This window comes from Falco rusticolus, chromosome 5 (genome assembly GCF_015220075.1).
Source record: "Falco rusticolus isolate bFalRus1 chromosome 5, bFalRus1.pri, whole genome shotgun sequence".
NCBI classification, from domain to species: Eukaryota; Metazoa; Chordata; class Aves; order Falconiformes; family Falconidae; genus Falco; species Falco rusticolus.
This window is the reverse complement of record NC_051191.1, coordinates 295363-317075: the sequence shown is the minus strand read 5'-3', so window position 1 is coordinate 317075 and position 21713 is coordinate 295363. Positions and strand designations below refer to the sequence as shown.

The 21713-nt window shown below is 41.3% G+C and overlaps 1 protein-coding gene across 1 annotated transcript in view; it reads left to right on the top strand.

Moving 5' to 3' along the window:
• The window catches only part of COG5 (component of oligomeric golgi complex 5), a 183659-nt gene that overhangs the window by 156498 nt on the left and 5448 nt on the right, over positions 1-21713 (top strand). Inside the window, exons 15-21 of the mRNA XM_037387915.1 lie at positions 2034-2144; positions 3504-3566; positions 4361-4464; positions 5873-6110; positions 14874-14950; positions 15451-15577; positions 16142-16221. Coding sequence (XP_037243812.1) covers positions 2034-2144; positions 3504-3566; positions 4361-4464; positions 5873-6110; positions 14874-14950; positions 15451-15577; positions 16142-16221 — 800 coding nt within the window. The remainder of the gene's footprint in view (positions 1-2033; positions 2145-3503; positions 3567-4360; positions 4465-5872; positions 6111-14873; positions 14951-15450; positions 15578-16141; positions 16222-21713) is intronic.

Below are 21713 nucleotides of genomic sequence, written 5' to 3'. Positions count from 1 at the left end.
ATACCTAGCTGTCTACGTTCAAACTGATTAATTTAAGGGAATTTGTTACGGTAAACATTTTTAGGAAGATTGGTTGCTTGTAGGCATTTTTAGACTTTGCCTGTGAAGCTGTGGTGCACTGTTGCTGACGGCGAGAGTTGCTTGTTGCTGCAGAAGAGTTATGTTTGTACTTGCTGGTGGTTGTACTTACCCGTTTAGCTTTTTCACCAGCAAAAGAGACACGATCTAATGATTTCGTAATGTCTAAGAAAAAAAAAATTTTGAAACCTTTACAATAGACTCTGAGAAACAGAAATTTAAGTGACTATGATATAAAATTTTACTGTTGTCTTTAGGGTCTTTTATGTTTGATAGTTGTAAATGTCCAAACTCCCAACTGAATATAGAGTACTTAAACAAGGTGGGGGGAAAAAAGGGTTATTGAGGTCTGGGAGGGTGGTCAGCTGGGTGGACAGGGTGTTTCTCTGCACAGCTGTTTTGTTATTAATTTGTAAAGCTGTAAGTGTGAGAAGCAGAATTCTTTATACGAGTCAGGTGTGTCAAATAGAAATATCAGGAAGGAAACAGAGGTACGTAACCCATGTGGCTGTTCTCATCAGGAAGGCAGGAAGATGCTGAGATGATATATTTGTCAGCTAGTCATTCTGATGTCAAATAATTGAAGATAACATTGGAAAAGATTTTTCCCTCCGCAAAGCCTCAGAAGCCTATTTATCCTGAAATAATCCCTACATTTGAAGGGATTATTTGGGATATGAAGAAAGGGAAATGAACTGATATTGTCAGCATAGTGCTGTGAATAAGTTTGAGTTCCTGTGTGCTTGCAAGAACTTGTCTAAAACTTCATTATCGGTAGTGCTGGCAAATACTAGATGACTTTGCTTGCATGTTGTCTGTGTTTATGCAGAGTGGAAGCTATGGGAACTACAGGAGTAGACTTTCCCCAGGAAAGATTCACTGCTTCCCATAACATGTTAATTTGTTTCTTCTGTTCTTAAACCAATTGTAGTGTATATTCAGTTTTAGTTTAGGAGCTTTCTGTAGGACCTACAACTGTGTTTAAAGACATGCTTCATGAAAGTCCCTTGATGACTTATTCAATGAGTTGAATATATTTTTACTGAGAGACTTGCGGAGCTAGGCATCTTCTGGAGTTTCCTGGAGGATAATTTTGTATCCTGAAATATAGATAACTAGTCAGATAATTATATCTCAGTATAGCCTTCTATTAATAGCTATTCTTGCTGTAATATTTAGACATACTTCTAGAATTCACATAGCCTTTTGTCAGTTCTTTGTATTTCTGCAGCTTTTGGTGCACAAGAATATTTCTGTTTGTTTCCCAATTACAATTTATTTTATTTTAAATTATAAACATATGCTGTGGTATCCTTATGGGACTGTTCTATAGCTAATTGCTATTTATGTATCACCCTGGAACTTTGGTTTCTGTGGTGATGATAAAAAATGCATGCTTCGTGGAGTTTAAATATGAAGACATGATTTTTTAATTTTTGCTGAAAGATTCATGGATAGAACTCTTTTTAATGACAGGACTAGCAGTTTTGGTCCTTGCAGTTCTGTTTTTCTGTTTATTTACAAGCCACTAATATGTCCAAAGCTATAAGTCATGTATTTGAAGAAACAGAGTCTTTAAGGAGAGGCTTGAATGGTTGTCAGGAGTAAGGACTGGGGCTATACAGAAAAACATACTTTTTTCAGTTCTGCTGGTGCTAGTTTGTACTGCATCCTCAGGTAGGTGACTTCACCTGACTCATAGATGACAACAGCTGAAGTTATGCTGGGACTAGGTATCTCCAAGAGATCTGGGTCTGAGCACTGTCCAAGACAGCAGTCTCTCATGGCATTATCTGGAGATGGAAATCATAGGAATCAAGATAAATTGTTAAATGGAAGAACATTGGTCCTGAAGACCTATGGCTTTCTGCTGTGGTCTAAGTTAACTAGAAAATTGTGGTGATGCACCGTTTAAAGAGTTGCCACTGTTTTAACCATTTCTGCAATCACTGCAGCTGTCTACTCAAGGAGATGCCAGCCAGGTGATCGGACCCCTCACAGAGGGACAGAGGAGGAATGTAGCTGTAGTTAACTCGCTGTACAAACTGCACCAATCAGTTCTGAAGGTAGGCTTCCTCTGGTATTTCTCTTCTTGCCATAATGTCAACTTTGTTGCTGTATTGTAACTATATTCTGCCATTAGCTGATGAGAACTCTGACAAATACAGCCCAGTTTTGGGTTAAGGGCTGCACCATGCTGTGCATTTGTACAACTCTGGGACTTGGCTGGCCCTGGTAAGCACTGCTATGTGACAAATTGTGAATATTAGAAGAGAAGTGAAAGATGTGTTTATGGAGAATAATCACATCTCACAGCCTTGTTTTGTGAGCCTAAACAACTGAACAAACTCTTTTCTGTTTTTTCTTACCAAGTAAGCTCTGGCTTTGTACTGGTCAGCCTGATAGCCCTTGTCTGCATCTGTCCCAGCCCAAACCTACCTTTCTCAGAAGACTGAAAAGGGGAAGGTAAAGGGTGAAATCAAGAAAAGCAGCACCTCACAGATACCTCCATGCATTTTGGCTGTGACCAAAGTCTGGCCTGGAAGAGTTTTCAGGACTAAGCACAGTTACGAGTAATTCCAGTTTACTGGCTTAGTGATGCCAATGGTTACACAGTCTCTGTAAATTAAAACAAACAGCTATACTGGAAGTTGTAGTTAATTGTGTTTAAATCCTAGCCTCATTAGAAAAAAGATCCCGAGTATTCTGACTGTGGGTATGTTTAAAGAATGTTAAAAAATACTAAAAATCCTATAAAATTTGTTTGGAATTTGCAAACAGATGGTAGATCAACTTTTAAGTCTGCTTTCTCTGATGTATTTAGTAATGAACCTCATGTGCCTTAGTGTTGGAGGGAGATCTGGTATGATTCAGTCTTTGAGTTCAGTACTTATCTGGCTTAAAAATACTATTGTGCAGCATGTTCGTAACCGTAAGGAAATCAGTAGAATATTCCTTCAGATTGTTCCTTGACTTTCAGTTCTAATGTCACTGTAGCTGTATATAAACAGCTATTTAACATGTAGTATTATAGCAGTCACAATACTGAGAAAGAACAATTCTTTCAAATATATGCCATAGAGCTGCTTATATAGCTCTCCATAAATTCTATACTTAGCAGTTGGGGGGTACACCACTTATTTTTATTCTGATTCCGTTAAACCTTGAGCTAAATTTCAGCTGAACTCAACTGAATCATTTCTTTGCCAAGACAGAAGCAGAGTCCATAGGGAATTTGAGAGCAAAGGACTGATACTGGTGCGTTGGAAAGTCTTTCTGTATAAAACACATTTGATAGTTATCTGTACCTATGTAAACCACCCATTACTAAGGATAACTTAGTATAGTTCTAAATGAAATGAAATACTATGGATTCTAATAATTTGTTGAATGTTGATGATTAAAAATTACCTTAACATTTTTAGGTCATTACCAATCAGAGCTCGTTTCCAGCAGCTGCTGAGCAAACAGTCACAACTGCCTTAAAGGTAATTGAATGTCCGTGTACTGCAGGGGTGGGGCTGAGCTTTGCTTTGTTTGTTATGCTTAAAATGGGCACTTATTTTCCTAGGTATTATTTTGTGCCAGTATGTGTTAGTCAAAGGTACACAAATATTCTGAAAGATATATTTTGTTGTATCTGTAGCTATATATATATTGTGTGTGCCAGATCACTGCTTGAGTAGCATTTGTATTCAAGAATACTCTTGTAATGGTTGGAACCCAGATGTCATATGACTGTGAAAATAAATTTCTTTCTCTGCAGCATTTACACAGCAATAACTGGATCCTTCATCATCCCCTTACCCCCTAGCCACACACATAAAATTGTAATTTCTATGCTACATGGTGCTTTTCTGTGGGGTGATGTGGATGGCCGTGCAGCGCTCTGTGGGTGACAGCTATCCACATCCCTCCTGCGGTGCAGATCTGGGAGGTTGTGTGCAGGGGAACAAAGGGCAGCTTGTGTGTCTGGGGAGTGAATGGCTGAACAGAGTGTGTACACACAACATGTACGTGTACAAACTGGGAGTGCCAGATAGTTGTGCGTCTTTTTGAAGGAAGGCTTTACACCGAAGTAGTAAACAGCCTTATTTCTGTACTTTACTGGTAAAATCAATTAAGGAGAGGTGTTATCTTAGGTTTTTGACCTTCTATTTAGCAGTTCCTAATGCAGAAAGCACTGTTGAAATGAACTGTTTGTCAAGGTATTTTTGAGGTGTCAAAATGCAAATGCTTCTTTGTTTCCTTACTTCTGTCTTTTTTTCTTATTCTGTTTTAGGCAGTCCATGATCTGATGGGTAGTGCTGTTCAACCGTTACTGAACTCTGTAGGAGATTCAGTAGAAGCTATTATCATCACTATGCACCAGGAAGATTTTTCTGGGTAACTAGAAATATTTTTTAAGTTTAACATTGCTTTAGTAAGACATCCTGCATATGCATAATAGATTATTATTGCCACAGTGTCCTTGGAGCAAGAGCATTTGGTTGAGGAAAAGGCAATGCTTTATGGTCAGTGAACACAGAAAGCAGGATCACACCTATCTATTGAAACAAATTGATCAGGTAGCATCTGTCTTCCTCACTTTTTTTGGGGGGTTTCTGGTTTTTGGGTGTGTTTTTTTTTTTTTTTTTGCATATCTGTTGAATAAAATTCATTTTAAATAGAAAAATAAAGCCAAGCAGAGGCCATTATTGTGCTTAAAAAATGCCTTTTCCTTTCAAAACTTATTTTTTGGGGGGAGACGGTCTTCAGAACTGTCAGTATTCTTGTTTCTCAAAATAAAGTATGTAACCTGTGATTCAAAATTACCCAGAAATCTTTCTAAAGTATTATCGAATATGAAATGGTTCAAAAATTGTTTTTATTGAAAGCTCAGATTTAGTGTATTATGCTATTTTTCCATAGCATTTTAGTTAAAATTTCCAGTATTCTTTATCTGCAAAGATCTTGAGTCCAATCTATAATTGAGACTTCCTTCCTGAGTGTTATTTTGGTGGTTCTCTCTGTTCTGACATTGCTTATATCATCATCAGATGTCCTGTTTTCTGCCTTGGAAATTCACTGAAAATAGTTTATTTTCAGAGGTGTTTGAAGTTTTCCTTTTTACTTTTCTTTTTAAACAATATTTTATGCTCTCCATCTTTCTTCTGCCACTACCAGCAAAAATACTTCTCTGGGTGGATAAACTGATTCCAGCCAAAGGCTAAGTTTTGTTAGATAGCCTTCCTGAGTCTGGAAAAGCTCTTTTGCCTGACTGATCCAAAGAAAGAGAAAGGTGATGGATTTCTATGCCCTGTAGCTTCTGTTCTGCTTCTGTGATAATTAGATTGACGTTACAATTCTGGTTTTGGAGGAATCTAAGAAGCTAATTGTATACATAGAACAGGTTTGAGATAGGCTAAACTACTAACCCTGCGATATGTGCATGTACTTTCTGATCCATTACTAGAGTTTCAAATCAACAACTGGGACATTTAAATTTAGGGGCTGGATTTGAGGTTTTGGCTCCAAACTGGTGGAGGCTCTGCAAGTTGGGTAGGACTGGGGTGATTACCTTTATCTTGTTAGGATGGGAATGGCTGATAAGAGATTCTTTCTGACTACAGTTTCAGAGAGTGCTACATGCTCTTTTATTTTGAGTAGAAATGAGTCTCTTCGCATGGAAATCCATGCCGTGACTTCGTGGGGTGGGGAAAGAAATTAAAAAGAATCCAGTGGGTTTTGGTTGTGTTTTAAAGATGAATTTAGCTGTCCCCATTTCTTTTTTCTTTTCTCTCTTTTTTTTCAGATCATTATCCGGCTCAGGAAAACCAGATGTCCCTTGTTCTCTGTACATGAAAGAACTACAGGGTTTTATAGCAAGAGTCATGAGCGACTACTTCAGACATTTTGAGTGTTTTGACTTTGTCTTTGATAACACTGAAGCCATGGCTCAAAGAGCAATTGAACTTTTCATTCGCAATGCCAGTCTAATAAGGCCCCTTGGTGAAGGTGGGAAGATGCGGCTTGCAGCAGATTTTGCACAGGTACCCTTTATACTGATTTATGCTTTTTACTGTTAACTTTTGTCCCTATCAAAGTATGAGCAGTTGGTTGTAGAGATTGGTGCATTCCAGTTCTAAACATCCCCTCTGATGAGATACTGTATCCTGAGAAATGCATCTGCTAAGTAGTTGAAGATCCTTTGTCACCGTAAGGCACATTCAGGGGGGTCTGATAGCTTCCTGTCAAGTGACTGTTGCATTTAAATTCATTGACATTTTATCTCACTTGTCTAACCTCTTTGGAACATCCATCATTTGCCACCATTAATTCACTTCATTCTTTCTCTCTCTTCTAATGAAATGGCGTGTCGCTTTCTTAATCGCTTTATATATCACAGTGCCCGCAGTAGTTAATTGCTAACTCAGCTGCCTTGCACTGTAGGAGACAAGCTAAAGAAATACCAATATCTTGTGGAAGAACTGCCCTTTTGGTAACGGAAGAGCGGTTTTCTTGTGGGATTCTCTTCATGACCTGATTGACTAACTTGCCTCCCAGTTTTACCTAGCTCTTACACTGGACTAAAACACAAAACAAATTGCATGATTAATACCCACTACCAGCCTGCATTATCTGTTGTATTCAAATTTAATTTGTCAATAGTAACACCGTATTATTAACTTGCCAAAGAATACAGGCATCCACTAGATCGGTCTGAGGGTCCCAGTTATTGTTATCCTGGTGGAAATGGGAATTAGCTGTCTGCATACCAAGTGCTGCTTTTGGCTGGTAACTGAGGTGGGAGAAGAAGGCAGCAAGGGAGGAATCACTGCCATCTCTGCTCCTGCTTGTGGCTGCTTTGTATCATTTGCCTGTGAGTTACATACTCCTGAGTAAAGATTTTTTTATTCATTGCTCAAAAGTATCAAATCAGCCTTTAACCACAGACATTAAGGGGAAGCTTTCAGTTGCTTTCAGTGAGAAGGTTCCATTCCCTTCTCTGTTTTGAAGACAATGGCATGAAACTGGAGGGGAAAAAAGGACACTTGACTCCTCTTCTGGAAGAAATATAATTTTTGTAATTTATGCTGCAGTACTAAAGTAAGTCATATAAATTTAGGAAATATCTCATCTGATCTAAGCACCTATTATAATGATACTAAAAATATCACTCATTTATCTTTTTAAAACATTTTTCTCATTCTGACACTGGCTGCCTTTTAAGTGAAAAATGAAGGTATGTTTTCATTTAAATGTAGGGGGATTTGCATGTTCTTCCACATTGTGCTGAGTATAACTCCTGGATGGACAACTGTGTGAAGATGAATGTTCTGATTTCTCTTCTTTTGTACTGTGGAAGAAAAAAAGATAGGTTTTGAGTTTGTTCTTGTCTCCTGCCTTCAACTGTTGCTGTGGCTGGGTGCTGCCTTGTGTTTTTCTCATCTTCACATTACACCATATTTTTTTGGCTTGTTTAAAAATGGGCTTAAGACAGGAACTTTCTGGGTCCAGCCAGCCCCATACAGCCACCTCAGTGCTCACTGTGCCTTTGAGCATCTTTGCACAGAGCTCCTTGGGGTCTCCCAGGCTGCACAGGGGCTGTAGTGTCCAGAATGGCCCGGACACTGTATCTTCTTGCTTGTGATGACAGAAAACAGACTGAAGCATTTTGAACATGGAGGCTGCCTTGTATCTATTTTTTCTGGGGTGTCTCTGCCCCTCCCAAAAACCTGGTGGGTTTTGGGCACATGCCAGTGATGCCAGCTCCTGGTAGCCCCACTGGGGAGGTTGTAGTTGCTCCGACCTGACCAGGAGTCCTGGGCACATTTACTGAAATGCAGCTGTAATCCTGAACAGGACTCATTTCACTTCTGTGCTCCCATTCCTGTGGCACACAGCTTTGTCAAGGAAAAGACCTGATTCTTCCAAAGAGAAGGGGAGGTTGCGGCTGCTTTGGGCTGAGGAGAGCAGGGAGCCAGGTATTTGGTTGGGCCACTGGCTTGATGGGAAGGATAAACTTTTCCAAATGGCCATGAATGCTATGTGCAGAGGTTTTTTCAGTCCCAGAAAGGCACTGCATTGTTGGACTAAAGCCAAACCCGAAGGAAAGGATCTGCCTGGAAAGACTGTGTGTGGAGGAGGACGTTTGTTTATAAACTGTTTTTACTTGTGCTCTGTCTTGTAGAGTCATTTTGAATTTTCTGTGCTCGAAAAGGGTTACATGTTCCTGCTTAATTTGGTGTTTTGGTGTTATTTGCAAGCAAGATTTGGGTAGAAAACTGTCCAGAAGCTTTGGTTAATTTGAGGTTCTATTCTAAACACACATGCAGTAAGTCAAATAATCTTCCATGCATCAGATTTTGGGTACCTCACGTGTTTGTGCACATTACTTTCAGGGCACTCAGAGTTAGAGTTACAGCTGCCTCATACTCAGTGGAACAGCTTTGGCTGAGAGTCATATCTGAAAATTTTTGCGGTGCTCAAGACAACAACTGTCTACACAGAAGGGGAAAAACTGAGGCTTCAAGTTCTCTGCATTGAGAACCAGGTTCAGTGAGGTGCACAACAGCCAATTTTCTTGAGTAAGGCTCAGCTACTTATATAGTTAGGAATTACTGCTGTAATTCTGTTGAATTCTGTCTTATCTTCAGTGCCAGTATTGCATTTTTTTTTTTGTTGTGCATTACCGGTATTTCAGCAGTCAGACTAGGTGTGTGCTAGTGTGACAGCTGTAAACAGAGGTATGATAGGCTTGCATTATGCCTGAATATCATTAATATGATTTCATGAAGATCAGTGCTTACAGGAATGCAGTAGCATCTCTAAGCCCTAGAAAATGCCTGCAGTGCTGCAAGGTTATTATCCCATACTGTGCTGTTCCTTGGGACTCTTGTTGTTTGAAATATTTCCAGTCTACAGGCTGGATTCACCTCTTTTCTCACTCTCAGTTTTTATGCAGGCAATTGCACAAGATTTCTTTTCAGTTCACTCCTATAAATTCCTGGATCAAATTGTTTTCATTTGGTTTTGTATTTTTAAGGTGAACATAATTCAGTATTCATGTATGTAATACCAAATTTCACTTTTTAATTCAGTACTAGTCAGTCGGAAAAAAATGTTATCCTGGAGGCAAACAAGCCCCGATGTTTTTGCAAAATTTATGTTTCTGGAGAGGAGCAGTTCTTCTCCAAAGGACATTTTAAGTTGCTTGGTATTCAGAGTTGTTACAGCACTTACACTTAGGCACATTTTGGGATTAGTGACTTGTAGTTCAGGCGTTCCTAAAACCCGGTGGAAGTGCTGGACAATGCAGCAAACACTGCACAAAATATAAGCACAATCCATTGAGAAGTTTACTCAGAAGAAACGAGGCATCTACAGTAATATTTGGCATGGAAATTAGTAGTCTGCTACATAAAGTTTGTAAGCTGATACAGGAAGACAGCAGTTTATTAATAGCAAATACAAATCATAAGTGCATTCAAATAAACTAGTCTAGAAATTGCAAAGACTAGGTAATCTTTATGCTTTGTGGCATGAAGGCATGACATGATTTCCCATCTTTTCGTAGTACAGGTGTATGTTTGGAGTGACGTGTAAGGCAAGAGCCACTGTCTGTGCCAAGGACCCCATCTTATGTCATGACTATTTTCAGCCTTGTTGAATGAACTATTTTTATTGGTGCTGTTTGAATTAGTATTGTTCTACATACACCTTCATGTATTTCTTATCAAGGTGTGATTTGTACTTGGGGTTTTTGGCATTCTTCAGGGGTTTTTTGTGTGCAAACACTTTTGATGGGGCATTGTTAACACTACCACCAACTCTTCAAGTCTTTTATCAAGAAATTATTTTTAGAATTTATTTATTTTTACATTTATTTATATTTATAATTTATTATTGATTTTTCCTAGAAAGATGTTTTTACTGTGGAAGTTGACAATGCTAAATTCTAGTGCAGAAGAAATGTTTCTATGCTGGTTAGTCTATGGTCAGAATCTGGTTTCCTGATTCAATATGTCGCATTAAAAAAGGAAGAATATTAGGTGTTTGGATTTTTAAACATGTAAACAGATTTGCTCGTTTTACGAAACATGATGATACAAGTGTGAAAGTGCTTTTTATCATTTTTCCTAAAAAACATCCTTTCAGTCATTTTGGAATTGCTGGATGGGGGAGAAATGAAATTCTGTATCCCTTCAAAGCCAGCTTCTTGCATATAATAGTTCAGAGCTCTTCTGCTCCCTTGCTTGTTAAAGCATTCTCTCCTGGTGAATGGCTAGAAAAAAGCATTTTGAGTTAACATTTAAAAACTTGGAATTCATCTTGGCCAGGAGGAAATGTAATTGCTAAAAATTTAATGTTAAGATTTTCCAGCTGAATAAACAGCTGTTTAGTAATGAGAGATCTTGAAAATACCACAATAGGCACTAAACAATAACTTCACCATGGGGTTTTTCAAAGCACTCTTCAATATATATGCATTATCTTTATCTAGACTATGTATTAACTTCACCCTTGGGTTGCTGAACATAATCCAATTAGAGAAGCTAGCCATGTGATGTATTTTTTACAATATGGCTAGCCAGTGAATAGTTCAACAGATAATTGACCACCTAGCCATGGGCTATGGCAGGGTCATAGGAGAAGAAAAGATTATATAGCCTTCTTGGGCTTAGAGAGCCAGAATTATTGAGGAGAAGCATATGCTGGGAAGGAGTCTGCCACTGTGTTCTGCAAAGCATAGCAAAATAACATGAATAAATAATGGAAAAGCAATAGGTTTTGAAAAAAGTTGGAAGAAACAAGGCAGAGTCATTAGGCCCTGTGTTCTAGCTGCCCCTTCTTTTTCGGCAGGCACGTGCACTTACTACTGCTTCTCCTGGATCCTGTGCTAAGGATTATCTCACTTTAGTCAACCAGCCCTCTGTGGTTGCAAATTACTGCTCAGACACTTGATTTGTCACTGAATTTAACCTGGATGTCTGAATTTTCAAATTTGCAGTTCTGGGAGAGAAATTTGGAAAAGAAACAAAAAAATACTACTTACCCTCTCATATGTAAAGTCCACCCATAGGACATGGCTGTCTGAAAAGCCTTGTGCATATGATGCAAATACTGGCTTGCAGACAGCCAAAAACTTCACCCGACCTGTAAAAGCTCACCAAAACGCTTCGGAAACTATAGATATATATTACAGCAAAAGCTGCTACGGTATAAACATGCTGCATGAATCAACAGCTGATGCAGCTTCAGGTGATGACAGGTAGCAAAACCAAGAAGTGATGTATGCCCAATCCTCTGCCCAATTCCAGCAGCTGCTTTAGCCGAAACGATTCCTCCCCGGCACTTGCTCCAGGGCCAACGGTGCCTGCTGGCACGATGCTCAGTGGAAACACACAGAACCCTGCACAGAGGGCCTGCAGAAAGGAATGTAACAGCAGAAGGATGCTGTGGCATCTCACCGCATCATTGGGCTCGGACAGATAGCTAAAATTCAAGTGAAGAAAACAATCTTGGTTATTATGCAAAGTACAGTGTACAGTTTTTATTGGAGAGACTGCGTTATAACACATAGCAGACTAGTGTTGTAAATTTTTAAAAAAAAGTTTCTGTAGTTTATGTACATTTTTACCACATTAGTTTTCACTCATTCCCACTCTTCATGAGTCAATTTGAGATGGTATAGTATGCTGCAAAGCTTAAAAACAATTTTTTTCTTTGGCAACTAGTACCTCACGAATCAACCATCTGCTGCCATTAAATCTATCTAGTTCTAGCAATACTAATAATTTCCTACAGTGAATAAAGGTTGAGGATGAAGTAATAGAATTTTCCAAAGTAAATTTTATTCTTTAGTACTTAAGACTAAAAATGTTGATTTATGGGAACTGCCAAGTATGTTCAAGAGAAATCATTTGGATTTGTTTTAATAAGGAATTGGTTAAGCTGTAGAAAGTTTCACTTATGTCTTACTACATCATACTATGTTTCAGGAGTGGAACAATCATTTGAAACTTATTAAGCAAAATTATATTTTGCTGTGCTGGGGTTTCTTTCCCCTCATGAGTACAGTTTCATCCATGCATCTCTGTTTCCTCGAGTCAGACCGGCAGTTTGTAGCCTGTATCAAATTCTGTAAAGCACCTAAAAGAATTCCCTTCTCCTTGGTTCTTCACAGCCCACGGCTCCCACCGGAGCTGGGACACCAGCTCCTGCAGGGTATCACTTACTTCCAGCTGCCCCTAGCCAATACTGACGCCTGAAAAGAAGCTCTGGAGAAATCAGTCTTTCTCCCATTTGTTTTTCAGGGTCTGTAGGGTTCTTGCTATCATGCTGCAGCAAAGCCTGCTTAATTAGCTCAGCTTTTTGGCTACTTGTTCCTGATCCTGTGCAACAGACCAGCCTCCTGGCTCCCATACATGCTCAGACGTGCCCTGGGGGATCTGGGGGAACAGCATGCTGAGCTTGCTGTAAGCTTCATGGCGGTTTGGAGTTGGAGCACCTCACTGCAGAAATCCCCAGGGAGAACCTGCCTGTCCTGGGAGCGTACGCTCAGCCTCGCTCCCTGGTGCCAGCAGGTCCAGCCCACAGCACTGCAGCTGACGGCTCCTCCTCAGGCGTGGGGACGATGGCTTCCCGTCTGCGTGCCTTGTGCGCTGTCTGGTGGGTAGCCTGCTTGCCCAGGAACGGCAAAGCTGGCTTGTACATGCTCTTCAGCCCGAGAAACAGGTACCTCTCGTGCCTGCGTGTGGAGGAGGTGACCTAGCCCTCAGGCTGCGAGGGTTACAGAGAGATGGGGCAGGGATCCCACCCAGCCGTAGAGAAGCAGCCAATTCATAGCCTGGAGTAGAAGATCTGGGGGCCAGAAGGGCGGCAGGCAGGAGGGAGCCAGGCTGCAACCCAGGGCTGGAGCATTCGTCTGAAAGCAGAAGACAAAGATCCTTATTTCTGCTTCCTGGATTCTTATTCACTTTTTGCTCCTGTGAATTTCTGCTTAATATAAAATGCAGATTTCAAGTGGCCTGGAAGTGCTGGATGTGGGGCATGTATTCCAGGGTTCGTGGGCTCGGGGAGCAGCTTTGCACTGTGTAGGCTAGCTCCGTGGGGCTTGCCCCATCTCCTTTCAGAGGTGCCCTCCTCTCCTGGTCTGTAGAGGAAGCGTGAGTGCCTGGGTTTGGCCCTCTGGCTTTCCCAGCTTTGTCTGCATGTCGTGTAGGAGGATAGTCCTACAGTGTGACCCACCTGACCTATTTTAGATGGCTCCTGTGGGGAAAGATGCATCACACCCCAGGAGTGGCTGTTTACTGAGTAAGAAGAGAACCTGTAAATGTTGAGATGACTCCCATCCTGCCACCTGCTTTTTAAGATGGGTGCCTGAAGTATATGGCCTTCATTTGCATTAGTTGCTAATTTAATTTCTTCTGGTTTTAGATGAGCTACGGCATCGCAGTTCACCACACCATCTTTCTTGGTTGTGCTGGAACCCCAGCATAGTTAGGTTCTCTCTCGCTGAAGCTGGTGGCCCGGCAGCCAGCTCTGTCTGAGAAAATTCTACAGCTGCAAAGAATAATAGTATTAAAGACTTGACTGTAAATAGTGTCTTATCACAAACACTTAGGAACTCATTCAGCAACGTTACTTAAATGGGAATCGCATTGTATGGTGTTTTTGATCACGTTACTTATTTTAGCTGTAGTTCTTTGAAACTTAGCTTAATTGTGCTTTATGTGAAAATCAAAGTCTGAACAGTCTTTCAAGTTGGGGATTTAAAAAAGTGTATGTGGAGAATAAAACTTGCGTGTCTCTGTTGACTGACATCTCAGGAACGCGAAAAGTAAAGACTTAATCCAAATCTGGCTAAAATGACTTTACCAATGAGGTATTTTGAGTGGTGGTATTTGTGTTAGTGTGCATACTAACTGAAAGTTTGCCATGTAAGGTTCATGTTCAGTCTGGGATCTGGAGGCAAAATTACTCTTTCTCACTTCTGTGTCCTCACTGTTAATGAAGAGCCGGTGACAAAATTTAGTCTCACATGAATGATGCAAAAACCCAAGCAGAAGCTGGCTCTTGTTCGAAAAGGCAGGTGAACTCCAGTGCTTAAAAAACAGATAGTGTTAAAAACAAACAATTGTTAAAAGACAGCTGCTCTAAGTCAGAGACCAAACAGCATGAAAATAAGTATGAAAATAATGCTCTTACTGATGCCTGTGATTCCATGTGACCCTGTGACAATAGGTCCCAGCTGCCTTCTATCCAATCTGTGTAGGTTTTGTGCCCCAGAATTTGGGGCCAAGTGTTCAAGAAGGAATCACTTTAACCTTGTCCTTCACTAAAGGAAAGGATGCCCAGCTGAAATGTGTATGTATTTTTACTGCTTTAGGAGTGGCTTATGGAGTCTGGCCTAGATTTTCTTTCTTCCCAGGCTGCAGTCAGATTTTTGGGGTATTGACATAAGTGTTTCATCAGAAAACTCATCACCAACAAAATAAACCTACTGCGAGAAATAAAGCTTCAGTCACAGAAAGCTCACAAGACCCCATCTGTTCTTAACCAGAGACTGCCACTGTGGTTGGGATGCCATGGGATGCGACATGGGATGTTGCCAAGAACAGGGAAAAAGTCTTGGCTCGGGCACTGCGGTATGACGGGAAAGGATAGCTTCTTGTCTCAAACTCAGCCACCAGCGAGAAGTCGGTGACTTGGTCTGCAAGTCTGGATTATTGCTTAAAGGCAGGCTACTTCAATACCAAGTTTTATATTTTTGGAAAATGTATTTCACATTAAAATGTTTGGTTTTATAGATGGAGTTAGCAGTAGCACCGCTGTGTCGGCGAGTCTCTGACCTAGGAAAATGTTACAGGCAGCTGAGGTCGTTCAGGTGAGTTGCAGTCACAGGAACTTGCAATTGGCAGTCTGACCGAACTGTACTGCAGAACTGTTTTTTACCTCGTGTTACTTCTGATTGAACTGAGAGCTTTTTTGGCAACACCCACCTGCAAATTAGAAATAGATTAAAGTTCTTTTAAATTTTATGCAGAGAATAACTATGATTTAAAAAAATCTTTGTCATGCAAATGTTGGCCAAATTGTACTTTTTTGTGTTGCTTTCAGTGCAACTTCTGTATGACAGTGAGTTCTATAGTTACCTTAAGTGTTTTCACTGAAATATAAAATGTAGAGTCCTGTGTTGTTTAATTACCTTAGGCAATTTTTATAATTTTTTACAAACTGAACCTGTGTTGAAAACATAAGATGCAGACTAATGGAAGAAAATGAGCTGATTCTATCCTAACACAATATTGCCACCTTATAGCCGTTTTTCTAATGCATAAGATAGATTTTTCTTTCTTTCACAAGTATATTGTTACCTTTTTCCAGACCACTGCTGTTCCAGACCAGTGAGCATATTGCCAGTAGCCCAGCTCTGGGAGAGGTTATTCCGTTCAGCATTATTCTTCAGTTCTTATTTACAAGAGCACCACCAGAGTTAAAATCACCCTTTCAGGTAACAAGATCAACCTGTCTTTCCTTTTGAAACGTCCTAAGGGAGGAGGAATTAAAATTGTAGTTTGCCCTAGTTATTTTAGTTTAAAAATATTCAAGCCCATACTTTATGTGATTTGATGGCCTTTGTTTTTGTTGTGGTAAAGGTGTTACAGTCACTGAATTCATATTTTGCTTAATTAACAGTAGGAAGAGAATAAGCTGATTTAAAATAGACTCTCAATTCTTTAACATTCCGTCAGCTCATAGAAGAAATTGCAGGTCTTATCCCAGACTGCAAATAGCCTGGATCCTGCTTATGTAAGATGCAGGAAATCTAGATTCAAACCCCCGTCAGAACTGGGCAAACAGCTGATGCAGGAGATCATCTTGGAGCTTCCAAATCACGTATTGGACTGTTTCTGTTAATTGACTCCACCTCCTTAACTCATTCTGCATCACTGTAGTATTAAGAGAGTCTCATGTGGCCTTCATTTATGTCATCTTTGATTCTGAAATTGGTGTGTGTGGTTTCTTTTTCACGTTCATGTGTAACTGGTGCTTGTTTTGTCTTTCTCTGCATCAGAGAGCCGAGTGGTCCATTGCCCGCTACTCCCAATGGCTTGATGATCATCCATCTGAAAAAGACAGGCTTGCTCTCATACGGTAAATGCTTTTTTCTTCTCTACATTCATGATAATGGAGCAGTAACTTAGTCCTGCACACCAGGACAAGTCTTGAAAGGTAAAAAAATGTGCTATAGGAGGTGTATCATAAATACCATTACCCTTTCTCCGCTCATGGGATAAGTTGCGGAATGGCAGAATAGGTAAACTGAACGCTCCCCTTTACCCTCTGTGCCCAAACCCTCCAATGCCTTTGGAAGGAGCACATAATCCTCTTGCAAAAGAAAGAAATGACGCACAGTGATGACTTAAATTAATACTGTGTTTTAGCAAAACTGCCTCTCTCAACTGTTGGAAAGTCAAGGCTGTAGCTGGCCTGTCTTCTGTATCAGGAAAGAGAAGCTTTGGAAGCTTAAGCAATGAAAATGTAGGTAGGAATTTAAAAATGGAAGACCCTTGTTACAGTCCTGTGATGTTATTCTTCAGGAAATCAGCCCAAGATCTTTAGGAAGTGATAATTATGTCAGATCTTTAACATATTCCTAGGGTAGATGACTACAGCTAAATGCTATTTTGCATCTTGAAATGTTAGGAAAAGTTACGAAGAGACTTGTTTCATAAAACAAGCAGATATTTGAAGTATGTTAGAGACAACAGATGTGTTGTATGAACATGAGAGAGCCAGCCTGAGGACGCTCAGGATTCAAGGCTCAGGTGATCGTTTGGCTCGTAATGCCCTAGTTTTCCAGACTTCTCAGTGTCCTGTCCTGAGCTCAGTGTCACCCACTCCACTGGCACGGGAAAGGTTGTCACGCTTAGCTGCATGAGGCTTGATCTGGCCTGCGAGCCAACTCTGTCCTTGAACTTCTGCGCGTGAATGTTGCCAGCTTTTTGTGAAATCATAGAAGCTGACTTTTAAGTTCCAGCCAGCAGTGATTGTGCTTGAGAAATGCACCGTTATCTGTCCACACTTTTAAAGCAGCCAGAAGTGTCTGCAGCAAATATTTACAGTTCTTGACGCTGATAGCACCATACAGTCCGGTGTAGTGCTTGGGCCAATTAAGGAAATACTAGTTGATCACCAGTACATGTTAGTAGGATTTATTTCCAGAATACTAAACCACAAACTGTGTCTCTTCAGATGTGTATTAAAAGAGTATTTTTTGAAAATCATACATGTTGTTAGTCTAGTTTGGCTACAAAACTAGGTTTTCTTGATTCTCAAGACATGACATCTTGAATTACAGGGGAATGCATAATTGGTGTAGGGCTAATACAGCTGTATATGTAACTTAGTTATGAGTATTTTGATTGTCATTTCTGTCCTGATAGTACTGGCAAAACTGACAGTGTTGAATTTCAGAGATGCAGGGAAAGCCAAGAATGCAAACTGTTTGAGAACTGATGGGATTTTATTCTCTTCAGTCCTTTTTCACAAATTTGAAAATGCCATCCTTAAACTACAGCACATTTTTGGTTTTTTTCTTGCAATTAGATTTCATCCAGACTGATTCAGTTAATGAGCTTGCTGCTGGTCATGTTCAGACACTGATAAATTGCTCTGACCACAGAGGTATTAAGGGACAAGCCTTGCGACAAGGCTTTTAGGCAGAGTGAGTGTCATCCTTTAGACCGTGGTGGTAGTGTAGCTGGAATACTTTAAGCTTTTCATTTCAATCCTTTCACTGAATCCTTTATTCATTTTGCATGAGATACCATTAGTAAAATATTTTAACTTTTTAATCTCAAGAATGTGCTGCTGCAAGGTTACCACTTGAGCATTTCACAGTGAGACTGTGGTCCTTGTGCTTTTGGAGTGCTTGGACTTGCTCAGACACGCATGCTCCCAGGGCATGGAGAGGGCGGCTTTGAAGATCTGCCCTCCCCAAAGGCCTCTGTTGGCGCTCCAGTTGGCGCTCCAGTGGATCTTCCCTACTCTTGGTACCGGAGCGAGGCTTGACTGCCTCTCCATCCATCCCCGGGCCCGCCGCTTGCAGGCATCACTCGTGCAGCTGGGCATGAATGAGCTACGCTGGATTTGCCAAGCAGACTCTTCCCTCGGGGTGGTTTGTTGTCAGCTCGTGTGGCACCGCATGTCTGGGAGCAAAGAGTGGGGTCTAGCTGAGCAGTGCTTGAACGCAGTGAGTGAAGGGGATGGTGCTCCTTCGCTGACGCTCGTAACCTCTGTAGGCATTGCTGTATGCATTCACCTTTTTATCATCTTCTCTCATGCCTGTCAGTCATAAATAACCTAAATAGGCCAGTTATCCATACATAAGGCAGGCAAGCAATTGTCAGTCACTAGTATGACCATGTTTCACTCATATTTTCTTTAATACTCAATCGGAAGATTTCTGAGCATCCTCTTCATGCGTCATATATGAACCCAAGTTGAACTACAGGCGTCTTGCTCATTTGTCTTTTGTCAGTCACCCTCTTCCAGCTTTTTCCGCCTGTAGTTGTTCAGCTGTGCTAATTGAACCTCGGATATTTTGAGCCTTCAGATCTCTGCATTGGCCTCCATCAAGAAATTATCTTTACGTTTGCTGCAACCTTGCATATGGTAATTTTCTGCAACTTCCCTGTGTAACGACTGTGCCATTACTCTAGGGACCTGCTGCTTAGATATTAATTTACTTGTGTTATCAGAATCCTTACAGCTTCATATTAAAGCTAATTGGAGTGCTGCTTCTTCTCTGCAGATCTTAAATGCTTCATGTACAATGTGGTGTTAATGTTATGAATTAGTAGCTTGTATTCAGCGTGAGGGGTGGGATTTACCTGGCCGGAGGTGTATTAGCTGGGCTCCCTTTATAGTCAGCAGAGAGAAACAGGCGCTGCTGGGGCTGATTCGTCTCATCCTGAAGTAGGTGCCTAAAATAGGTCAGTTGCATTGTGTCCTGAAAGCTCCATTTTCTCTGCTCAGTGAAGGGAGCGTGGGCTGGGACACAGGAGCTCTCTCAGGCAGACAGCTGCCCTGCAGGCATTTAAAGTTAGGTGAGATGACCCTGCTGCAGGCATCCTCCCTGAGCCGAGCGAGCGGGATGCTGTTGAAAGGAGCTCCTCTCTAACTGGCCAGGGCGCTTTTTGTCTTTTTCAATTAAGTTTGAACGCTCAACCTCTCTTCCGTAAAAGAAACCCTGTGAGACGTGGCAGGATCTGAGCCAGCCCGAAGGACGGTTCATCCTCTCAAGGGCCAAATTCTTACCTTTCCCATTAGAGTGGGTGTAAACTCTCCTTATTCAAGCTCACCCTTGCTGGAGCAGGGTTGAAAGCCAGGCGCAGTGAAGGGTTCATTTTCATAACGAGCTGATGTGCTGAGCCAGAGAGCAGCTCCGACCGCTAACCTGCCAGGGGGCAGGGACAAACGCCAGCTTGGGGACCACCACAAAAGCCCCATCTGTGCGTTAGGTTCAGTCTCGCTAGGCGCAGCAGCGTGACAGCTTTGCTGCAAGCAGCATTGCTGTGCTCGGTCCAGGCAAGCAGCAGCCGGGCGGCGCGGCTGGAGGGCTGCCCTGCGCTGGCCCGGCGCCTCCCAGCACTCCCAGGCCAGCACCAGGCCGTTCATAAAAGCCCGCGGCGTCGGTGATGCTTGCCTGACAATGCACGGCTCCTGTGATGTCTTTATTGTGCAACCTGCAACGAACTGGAGATGTCTCTCGCTGACGGGTTGCCCTGTGGATGATGCCGTTGAGGTTCTACTGTTGGGGGGTACCCTAACTTTTCTAGCAGTCGGTTCCATAGGTCTGGTGTCAGACAGGTCTGCTCCTACACAGCGTAATTGTCTCTTTTCCTCTTTGCCCTGAAGTTTGCAAGGCAAACAGACTTTTAACAAAGTACTCGAGAAAAGCCCGGCCCTGCTGGTGGATCAGGACCTGGGTGCACAGGGTGCTACCCTGCTACTGAACAGAACGACAGGCCCTGCCTCTTCTGAAGTTTACAATTCTTGTAAATTCTTGTAAATCTGGTTCCGTCTGACCAAGGCAGAGCCCAGGAGGGTAGCTGCTAGTTTTCACAATTCTGTATAAAATTAACTAATTAATTAGAGTAATTCTAAATGATATGTGTTAAGATCTCTTTAAGAACGACAACCCAAATCATAGACTTTTCTTTTTTTTTTCTTTCAACTGTAGATATAAATCTTCATGGGTTGAAATAACATTTTAAAAAAGAACTATCTGGGTCTTATATAATCAGCTTGTCCTGATTTCCAAGAAAGCTCATGTTTTTTGCTCAAGCAAGTGAAGTAATTTAATAAGTGCTTTAAAATCCTTTTCCTTATGTGGGAGGGCATCTTAAACCTAGATTTTTTTCCCCGTACTTCTTATGGCATTTTTAATGAAGCATTAATATATGCAGAACATCCCACCAACCCTCTTTCCATAGCTCTCTTTTACAAACAATATTTGTAATGTATACATAGCTTGTCTTTTAAAATAGAAACAGATTGCTGAACAGGTTTTATGTCCTTTATTAGACTGGAAGATGCTGAATTTAGGGCATTATTTAGTCTAATCCCTTCAAGAGTATGTTTTGTATATTACATAAACAGGGTTTCTTCCATCTTCTTAAACATCGGTAATATAACTATAAATTACATCTTTTTATATGACAACAGCTGTGATCTCTTCTGTGCTGGAGACTTGATGATACTGCTTTCACCCATGATGCCATTTATTTTTCCATTACTACTTATGTACTAGTGTTTTTACAGTGTCCTCTACAGGAGCAAGCCTACTTTTTTTTAAGACGAGATTTTAATAGTGAACCGGTGCATCTGAACTGAATATCTGTACTGCCAGCATAGTTTACAAAGGCTTGTTTGAGCTAGGACTGGTAAAGTTCACAAAACGTCATCATAAAATCTGCATTTAAATTGTTAACAAAGCTACTAAGCTCATTTATCTCCCAAAGTAAAGTACACTCACGTAGCATCTCAGCAGCTTCAGTGAAGCAGATTGTCACAAGCTGCCCGGCTCAGGCAGCCTGAGCTGGAAGTGGCTTCACGCAGCAGCAACCACCTTGCTCTGCCATAAGCAGCTTCCTGCACCGTCCATGTTCCTGGATGTCGCAGTCAGGAAATCCCACCCTTAAGACTTAGTAATTGTCTTCAAAGAAACAAAATTCCTGTCCAAAATGTACTTCTGCAATCAATCACATCTATTTTTGTGACTGTTGATGCTTTTGGTTCCCCTCCCAGCCCGTGCCTCCCTTGCTCTCTGAAGCAACCTCCCCGTTATTCTCTGGACTTCAGCCATCCTTTCTCCCTGGATTCATGATTTCTGCCATTTCGTTACCTTCCATCACCAGGAATGCTGTTCCCAAACAGGCTTTCTGGCCTGTCGCCATCGTGTCATTACCACAGGCAGCAATGCAGAAGAGAGTTTCCTGAGCTGATCAGAGTTTGACCATGATGATGAGCCGTTCCATGGTCACCACGCAGGGTATGGAGCTCCTGGTGGCTGTGGCTGCCTCTTGGCTGCCAGCCTTTAGCAGCTGCAGCAGCTTTTCATCCTGTCAGTCAGCGTGAGG